The sequence below is a fragment of the Sphaeroforma arctica genome (genome assembly GCF_001186125.1).
Source record: "Sphaeroforma arctica JP610 unplaced genomic scaffold supercont1.95, whole genome shotgun sequence".
NCBI lineage: Eukaryota > Ichthyosporea > Ichthyophonida > Sphaeroforma > Sphaeroforma arctica.
Window position 1 is genome coordinate 75,722 of NW_014040463.1, and position 10,248 is coordinate 85,969.

At 43.3% G+C, this 10,248-nt stretch overlaps 1 protein-coding gene across 1 annotated transcript; it reads left to right on the plus strand.

Annotated features, from left to right (window-relative positions):
• Positions 1-112: 112 nt before the first annotated feature.
• SARC_02169 (hypothetical protein) lies at positions 113-7,628 on the plus strand (the record flags this gene model as incomplete). Its single annotated transcript, XM_014304075.1, has 10 exons — positions 113-132; positions 259-683; positions 1,811-1,918; positions 2,633-2,766; positions 3,499-3,723; positions 4,679-4,890; positions 5,182-5,284; positions 5,543-5,620; positions 5,995-6,135; positions 7,195-7,628. 10 exons carry the CDS (start codon positions 113-115, stop codon positions 7,351-7,353), a joined length of 1,605 nt encoding a protein of 534 aa, XP_014159550.1. The 3' UTR covers positions 7,354-7,628.
• Positions 7,629-10,248: the final 2,620 nt, after the last annotated feature.

The following is a 10,248-nucleotide window of genomic DNA, read 5'->3' on the forward strand; positions in this document are numbered from 1 at the left end:
GTGTGTGTGTTTTGTGTGTGTGTGTGCTACTACATATGTAGTTGTCTATATTAAATACCCACAATTTTATATATATACATTCATTCCCATTCATGATGCCGCTGTACTTATCATGGCACAATGCAATCTTGTGTACCCACGAACTAAGCACGTCCAATAGTCTTTATTATTGTCTCTCCTGGCGCTATTCATAAAGTTCTGCTATTAAATAACTCAGTAACGCTCTTCCTCTACACATACCACGTATTCTCTGCACAGTACCACTGCACTCCCACCCGCACACACAGCCAGTCCGCGTGCAGACAGGGCAGATGCGCCTGTGACGCTGAGCATCAACTGGGTGGACGACACTCACGTACTACGCAACCTAAGCCCAGCCACCACGACCGTACGTGATGTCAAACAAAGACTCAAGAACCTGACTACCCTGGACGTATCGCGACAGTCGCTGTACAACAACAGTGTGTTGGATCCGTCCGATCTGATGACACTGGAGCAACTTAACTTGGGATCAGACACTACGCTGTTGCTTGTGGACAGGGGCGAGGACGGGGCCAGGGACAATGCACCGGAGGTCGTGTCGAGTGAACCGGAAGAGAGGCCCAGGGGGAACATGTTTGCTGCTTTGGGTATGATTGGTGTTATTTATGTTGGTGTTAGAGGGAATATGTTTGCGTCTTTTGGTATGTTTTGTGTCATTTGTGTTGATGTCAGGGGATATATTTTTGCTGTTTTAGATATGTCTGTGTCAGTTGGATTGAGGTGTAATTTCTCGAGTGTGCTAATTTGGAGGCCGGTGTGTTCACCTGCTCTGGGTATGACTGTGCCATTGTACTGGTGTCATTGGGACCATTCTGGCTACTTTAGGTTTGGTTTCGTCAGTAGTGTACTTTTAAAGGGAGCAACAAGTCTGCTGATTTGAATCGGACATCCAACTGTTCTTACTCCTAGAGGTTGAGTGTATGCCTACTATGATTGCTTATCTATCTACACTGAATCCGTGGTAGAGTTTGGTGTCTATGTTCTCTTGCATGAATGCTGTCAGGCGGCACTGAGTTTCAACTGGGTAGTCCCAGTGCATCAGGTACATTCCAGCACAACTGTCTGTATGTGCACACCAATCCAACGCACTGTGCCACGTGTTCGTGCTACCTGCATGGCTTCACACTCCCCGCCCATGGTATAGCTGTGACTGTGTATGAAGTGAGGAGTACGTTTCCTTTGTCTGTTGTCCTCGATTGCCCCACTTTTCAAACTGGGAAAGAGCCTTACCGTCCTGGCGTGTGTGAAAACTCTGACCAGCTTAATATGTAGATGATACTTGGAGACGACGCTATATCACAGTGTCTAGTAACGGAAACTATTTCATCCCTGCGAGTGGGCGCTTGTTCGTTGGATAGGGTAGTGATTGGGTGCTGGTATTGTGCCTAACTTTGGTGTAGCATTGACCCAATAGATCTCTTCCACCGCTTCATCGGGTGAGAAACAATACAGCAGTCTGGCAGTATGGTAGTATAACAACTGTAGTGTAGTGCAGTGTGTTAGGCTTTGGTCTCAGGGCTGCCCTGTACATTCAGGCCCACATACTCAAGCAAGGTGGCGTCAGCTCGTGATTATCTCTTCAACCACAGATCCCTAGTTCATTGGTCTTCATTGCTCAAACGGTAGATATCCTCGTACCTATTAAGGGGCGTGAGACTAGTCCTATGTATCAATGCTACTAGTTTACCAGCGGCTGCTAAAACCGCGGTTTACCCCATGTCGACAACATATTATAAACCAGGTTTTTCTCCCCATCTATGCATTGTAGGCCATGGAAATAACGGGGATGCTTACCCGGTGGATCAGCCGAACTTGCAATCAGACAGCGACGACGATGCGGCCTCGTTCGCGTCGTACGATGATTACGAGGATGAAAGTAAGTGGTAGTTGAGATGGTTCGTATCTCTGTTGTTCTACGTACTTGCGTAACTATAAATTAGAACTGCGTATTGTCGTACCAGTCCGTTGGGGCACGCCCATCACAGGAAAAGTAGCCGCGGCTCCAGATATGGACATAACCTTCGTAGGGGTTGTTCACGTGGACAGCAATCCGTGAAATACTAGTTGATCTTTTGAACTTCAGATATCTTGGTATAGATTTAATCCGAGTATACACATCCGTGAAATACTAGTTGGTCGTTTGAACTTCAGATATCTTGGTATAGATTTAATCCGAGTATACACATCCGTGAAGTCCCGGAGTCCCCTTTTTGAAGAGATAGTTGGAGATCACACACCACCCCACCCCCCACTTAATCACTGCGAATATCTTGATATCGATAAACAAGCACTGGCTCTCGCGTAGTTCGATCTGTGCGATTGGCATTGAACATACGATGGAACATTCCAATTTGTTGCCAAATATCAAACGCATACATGACACCTATCGAGTGCACTAGTGGTCTCTCCTGATCTGTATCCGTATATGATATTTATCTACTTTAACGCTCCGATCTCCGTTTGCGATTGTCCTTACATACCGTATACGTTTCTATATATATATATATTTATATTTATATATATATATACCCACACGAGGATTATTGTGCATACTTATTCAGTACTTTGTCCACCCTGGCTCCGCTTGCAGGTTTCCCAACATACAATGAAGACTACGACATGGACGAGGACATAGCCCCGCCCAGTTTTGCCCGTCCAACGCAATCGCTCATCGACCAGGCGGCGTTCAATGCGCGAGATGCTTCACAACAGTTCGCTATCAACGTAAGTGAATCGCAGATGATCACTACGTGTTCGAGGAATTGATTGGTTCACCTGGTATCTACCTCTCTTGTATATACAGATCCAACAATGCTAGTGTTTAGGGTTAGGATTTATCCTTTATCGTCTGTTGGCCTATGACACGCTACTTGCATGCCTAAACCAAAGTCCATCTGGCTAGTGTGTGCTATTCCGTATTGCACACAACTACATGCTACGCCTCCAGGAATGCAGCTAGTGCGACTTTGATGCTTATGTACGAAGGCTTTCAACCGAAATGTATGCCTTAGTGTATGCAAGTGATTACTATGTACCGATGTATAGCAATGGAGTGCTGTGTTTTATTGTTTTAGTTTTAGGGTTTTATAAAAAATTGCATATACATACACACCACACATACATCACAATAACCTACACTATACTACTCGCATGAACATGCACGCACACACGCGTATACTCCCTGTTCGCACAATAAATCATTTGCCCACAAACTGCCCGACTCCAAACTGATATATTGTACCGAATTATATGTTATTTATACAAGCCCTTGTTACGTACCCATGATAAGCATGGTACGTCTTACACCCGTGCTCACAAATATCCCTGCTATCTCCGGCCTAAATGGAGTGCATGGGTACCTACCCATGGCAGAGATATTTGTGTGTGTGTGTTCACCAAACTGCACACATTCTCACACATGCCAACACGTACCTTTCCATACACGCAACTATACAGTTCAACGAGAAGTACGCTGGAGGAAACCCTGTGAACTTCCGCGAGGGTACTTTCACAGACGTTTTGACCCAGGCTAAACAGGAGTCCAAGCCATTGCTCGTGTACATTCACAGTAATATCTCAGTGGAGACCAATGTCTACTGTGTAGCTAGTCTGTGCACACCAGCTGTGAGTAGCCTGATAAACGAGAGATTCATCGCCTGGGGCTGGGATGTGACATACGAGGTATGTTCAAGTCGGCAAACGATATATATATATATTATAGTGCATATATGTACGTATACATGTATCTATGTACTTATCTATGTACGTATGTAAGTATTCGTCCAGGCATGTATTCATATATATATATATATATATTTATGTGTGTGTGTGTGTGTGTGCATGTATATTCGTATTCTATTTAACCCATATTCATGTTTTAGCAGGCTCTAATATCTGTATGTATGGGAATATATATATATATATATATATATATATATATATATATATATATATATATATATATGTATGTATGTATATGTATATATATTCATTTATTAATATACATAGATATAGATATATATATATATATATGAATGTATTGTGAGTAATTTATTTAGTTCACGAACGGTGTAGAGTCAAATAGCGTTATACTTTATATCATCACAGTAGTGTAATAGCTTGCAAGATTATGAGGACTGATCATCCCATAACCTTGTCTTTCAACGAGATATTGCCTATCGTCAGTCCCCTCTGGTTACTGACACAATATCCCTCCGAGTGCCCGGCCTCCTCTGCAGTCCGGCACTCGTCGTCTATATGTTTTACATTACTTTACAGCCTATGCTCATGTTCTATTGTATACATTTTACAGCCTCATCATATCTGTAAAACCAATATCACTAGAGACACAGTACTGGTATTCCACCCTAAAACTAACCCCTCATACACCTTAGTCATCCTTCATGACCCACTACTACACGTGGGCCACACACACATAATATATATCTATATCCATATCTATATCTATATCTATATATGTCTATATGTATATATGTGTATATGTATATATATATATATATACATATATACATATATACATATACACATATATACAATATATATATATATGTATGTATGTATGTATATGACTCATATATGACTGATATACTGTTTTCCTTCGTTCCCATCCACACAGAGCAACCGAGACCTGCTTACGACGCAGATAACACACCCGATGTACGGCCAATTGGTACGGACACCTGAGAACTGCCCCTTCACAGCCGTTGTTCTGAATACAGACGAGGATTCACGGTTATTCGATTTCTGGAAGTACGAAAGCGGGGAAGGCTTGTACGAAAAGCTCTTTGAACTTCTGGCGAGAGCGGACCCCATTTTGGAAGTGCAATCGTAAGACAGCGCAGTGCAAGCGCACCAGTGGCATGAATCGGAAGTATCAGGATGTGTTCTCTGGCTGTGTCAATGTATCTAATACGGGTTGACCGGATGCATTGCAGTCTCTGTCTTTCTCGAGCTCAGCTGTGGATATCACTTCATTGCAGAGTTCGATTTGATCACTTCACTACAGAGTTCGATTTGTTTGTTTGTTTGTTTTTTTGGGTATTCTAGAGAGCAGTCTGTTTGTATGATACCGATTCAAATTTTCTGATAGAATTGGCATTTGTACAACTCGGACTACAGTGCGTTAAATAGGAAACGAAAAGAAGACACAGAGACCCGATTGTGGGAGCAAAAAGAACAAAACAGTGCATATGAGCAATCCCTTGAAGATGACCGGGCCAAGGTATGCTGCATCTATTACGAACCCCTCACGTACCAGCATGCGTATGTGCACATACGTCAACTAAGAAAATTGTAATGTCCTCGATGAGTTTTAGCGGATATGTGTATGTCTCTATTCTTCCATTCTTGTTATATGTATATATATATCATATATATATATATATATATATATATATATATATGTATGCATGCATGTATGTGTATACGCACCTTTGCAACTCCATTGACTTTATTGTATCCACCCGTCGCCACGCCCCAGGAAACGCAAAGGAAACTCGAGGAGTTGGAGAGAAAGATGAAGCAAGACGAGGAAGACGCGAGGATAGCGCAGGAGCAGGTTTGTCTATGTACTGTGATCGATCGATTCTTCTAGCAAACACCGTACAAGCAAGTACATTCATTCTAGTTATAGAGGGGATGAAGCCACTGTGTGCGCGTATTGGTGTACGAATGTAGCTGGCGAGAATCGGGATGGTCCTTGCCTGTGTGTATGAAGTACAAAAGCAGAGTATGCATACATGCTCTTTGTTTTGCGTGAATCTGTAAGTAGATGTATGTAAACGAATAGTTGCATCTGCTTGTTGGTTGCATACTCTGACACGTCACATACGCATTCGCAACATGTATTGCGCATTGGTGCGTGCATGCAATTTCCACCATTAGCACCCGAGCTTAGTATGGAGGGTTTTACCCTTATTCATATATAAACAGGCAGAGATACAGAAGTTGGAGGACGCGATGGTCTCCGAACCTCCTGTCGACTGCGGGAAGCCCATGAGCAGTATCAAGTTTAAGTGCCCCGAGGGTGAAGTGTTTGATAGGCGCTTTCTGATGGACGAACACCGAGTCAAGGTACGAGATACACAACACACACGCACGCCAGAATGTCCCAGCCCTGCCCATGTGCCACGGGTGTTGGTTGCAAGAAAGGATCAATGTGTTGGAGAAGGTGTACGGTGCGTGTAACACATACGTGGCTGGATATGGCACTAGTGTTTATAGATACGCAACAACTCACATGCCTGGAGTCGCACTCTCGGCATGCCACCCGCCCACAGAATCTAGTTGTTTGTACTGTACGAGCACGCCAACCCCTACATAAACCCCGTTTCATCAACGGGATGTAGGCTTGTATCTTGTTACTGTATGCAGTTAGCGTACCCACAATCCGTATACCTACAGGATGTACTCCCCTGCGCTACCCACGTATACTATTCACCTCCACACAACCCATCCATCAACAGCATCTAGTCTGATATTATGTACTACTCCTACATACGTTCCAACGATACACAATCCGTAGACCTACAATATGAGTTAGTCACATATGCAGCCTTTACAATATGGACCTGCCCACAATCCGTATACCTACAGGATGAGCTAGTCACATATGCTCCCTTTACATGGACCTACCCACAATCCGTATACCACCTGCAGGGTAAGCTAGTCACGTATGCTGCCTTTACATGGACTTGCCCACAATCCGTATATCTACAGGATGAGCTAGTCACATGGGCTCCCTTTACGTGGACCTACCCACAATCTGTATACCTGTAGGGTAAGCTAGCCACGTATGCTGCCTGTACATGGACTTGCCCACAATCCGTATACCTACAGGATCTGATCACTTACACTGACTATGCCGACTGCACAATTGATACAATCCGTCCAGTGCAAAATCCGTTCACTTTCGCTGTCTCTAAATGCATTCCACCTACACACTTCTGATCTCCTATACTGTGCATGCACACTATACGCGAAAACACATCTCAATCATGCACAGGAGTCGTATACTTGCGGACACACAATCCATTTGCCAATGATTTATTATACACGTAGAATCCGTTCCTCCGCTGGTTTCGAACATCTCTACTTACTAATAACTACCACAAAATCCGTATATACCTACAGGATCTGATCACCTATGCAGGGTCTAAGGGATACACTGAACCAGATTTTGTACTGGCCACAAGCTATCCCAGGCGGGTGCTCAACGACGGTGGCAGGGCGCTCACGCTGAGAGAGGCTAGAATGGCCCAGCGAGAGCTCATACACATCAGTGAACGATAGACTCGAGGATACGCACGTGTGTATACGAGAGATCATACGCATCAGTGAACGGTAGACTCAAGGGTACGCATGTGTGTATACGAGAGCTCATACACATCAGTGAACGATAGACCCAAGGATACGCATGTGTATATACGAGAGCCCATACACATCAATGAACGATAGACTCAAGGGTACGCATGTGTGTATACGAAAGATCATACGCATCAGTCAACGAGAGATCATACGCATCAGTGAACGATAGACCCAAAGATACGCATGTGTATATACGAGAGCTCATACACATCAGTGAAGGATACGCATGTGTATATACGTTAACGGTGTACAATACTGGACCGTGGGGTTACTTGGCCAGCGTGCTGGGTTGGTGTATCTGATCCATGCAGTGGGTGGTGGAAAGTTGGTTGAGTGAATGCTGGCTGCGGACAGCGTCGTGCGTGTACTTTCTCAACTGTTGCAAACCTAAAATGCTAATAAAGTTTTCCCTTATCGCAATTGAAGATTTTTAGTCTGTTGTTTTTGTAGTTGTTTAAAAAGGACTATTTTTGGTTATGCATATTGCTTGTCTCATTTGCTGGCCTGTTTGATTTTGTATGTTCGGGTGTTCTATATCCGTCCTCTTCAGCTTCCAGGGCAAGGTGGTAAACTGACGGCACAGTCAGTCAACACATGCGATTGGACATATACATCATAGGTATATCTATATAGGTGGTTGCCTGCATATATTTCTATTTATCATATGGTTATGATCCAATATGAGGAATGCAAGCCATTTGATAAGGTCAGAGATGGTGGCCCTGTTGACCAGGAAACCGCATCTGAGAACGTTTATGACCATACGGCCATATGCAGTGACTACGGAGATACGAAGTGACTACGGAGATAGCAGAACATCGAAAGCAGCCACCGCAGTCTGATTGTATAGGCCGGATACGACAATAAAAAAACAATAATTCATCTCCTCGTGGAAGAAACATCCGAAAGGGATGAGCAAGCTCCCACCGAGCACGACTAAGGGATACGATATATAAAAATTCATTATTCTCCTCGCGCAAGAAACATCGGAATGGATGAGCAAGCTACCACCGAGCACGACTAAGGGGTTTTTGTGTGGAAGGTATACATACCAGTCCACTGAGATGTGTGGTGTATGTATTGTATTGAGGTGGAAATTAATACGTTTATCAAGTCTGAATTGAAGAGGAGCCGATCCTAAGGCATAACAGAATCTGGAAGTAATGCGACCTACACTTCAGACGTTGACTGGTCTACTTTTTCTGCCGAGCTTACGTATACTGAGGTGCTTATCATTCGTTAAATGACATTTTTATTGGTATAAATACATATAATCCGTGCCGTATCTCCACTTCATCATCCCGCCCCACGCTTAATGGATGATCCTGGAGTTCCTAGCGTCAGCCATACCTCTCTCACATATAGCCGGTTGTACATATACAGCTAGTTGTAGGGACCCATGTCGTCTGCTGGTACACACCTTCTGTGACTTTCGCTTGATCAGAAAGAGCTGTTAACGCACCCGACCTGTTAAATGGGCACAGGTGATCCTGCCAGCGATCTGTATTACACAGTCGCCCGACATGGTAGTATCGTTCTTTGTGTGACGGCGACTCAGCCAGGTGTGTTAAGCAACCTCCTGAGTCTGGAAGAACAAGCCATAGTCACTCATCGGTGCCTTTTACACCGTCGCCATCAACATCATATTGTATTGGTCAATTGCAAGCTGTCAATATCTATGACAGTCCTGTCAACGTCACAGTAAGGTCATAGATATGGAAAGTCACTATTCAATTGACCAAGGAAGTATATCGCCGTTTATGGGTCTACGGCCCATATCATCGCTGATGTTGGCGGTGACAGTGCAAGAGGCACATATGTTTTATGAACAATGATGTAAAAGATTGATTGCTCACTACTGAGCTCATACCCATATACATTAGTCAAGTACGAAATCATATTAAGATCAAAACTAATAATCATGTACAATCATATGCAGTACATTTTAATCTGCATATGGGTGTGCAGGTTGAAGTTGTAACCATAGTATGGTCCTACACTTCGTTATTGTATGATGATATGACTTCGGTTGTGAACAATCTGGGCTCTATATACATATAAAATATATCCATGAATTGAGACCTAACTTGTTTTTTACCCCATCATGGTATGCTCTATCAAGATGTTTGAATCTACCTGTACATTTTTGCTAGGGTTTGTATATTATATTCGATATACACATAGCATCGAGTAGGAACAAAGAGGTTGAGGTAACAACCAGTACAATATGGTTGGCTCTACGGTATGCTGGTCACTCGCACTAAAAATAGAACAATGTATCGCTGTCTACAGTCTACACTGTACACACTATACCGTAATTACCCATCGCATCGAAGGATTAGTTAGATGCTAATGATCATAAACATTGGACACTTGCACTAGCCACCGGGCAAAGACCAGTAGGCCATGTATTAGAAAGGGTGAATTTATGATGGAATGGACAGACTACCATCAATACACACGAGAGAGTAGTCACATGAGGCTCAGTGATGACTTAAGGGTGGTAGAGCGTCGTTGTAACGTCAGACGAAGTGGTTGGGAGTAATAACTTCGAAAGTATGCAGAATATTTGTCTAGCATTCTGGAGGGTTGGGTGGTATTGGTGTTTGTGAAATATGAAGCGGTGGAAATGTGTGAAGGGACTGTTGCCGCAGGCACTTCACTCTCTGGCAACTACCCAAGTATCCGGATGGAACATGAATACGTCAGAGTGACACCTAAATTTCGAGATCTTTGTATTCTCAACACATATACGAACAAGCATGTAAAGGTGATATATAAGTATATTAATATGTATATATATAAATATGCATGTATATA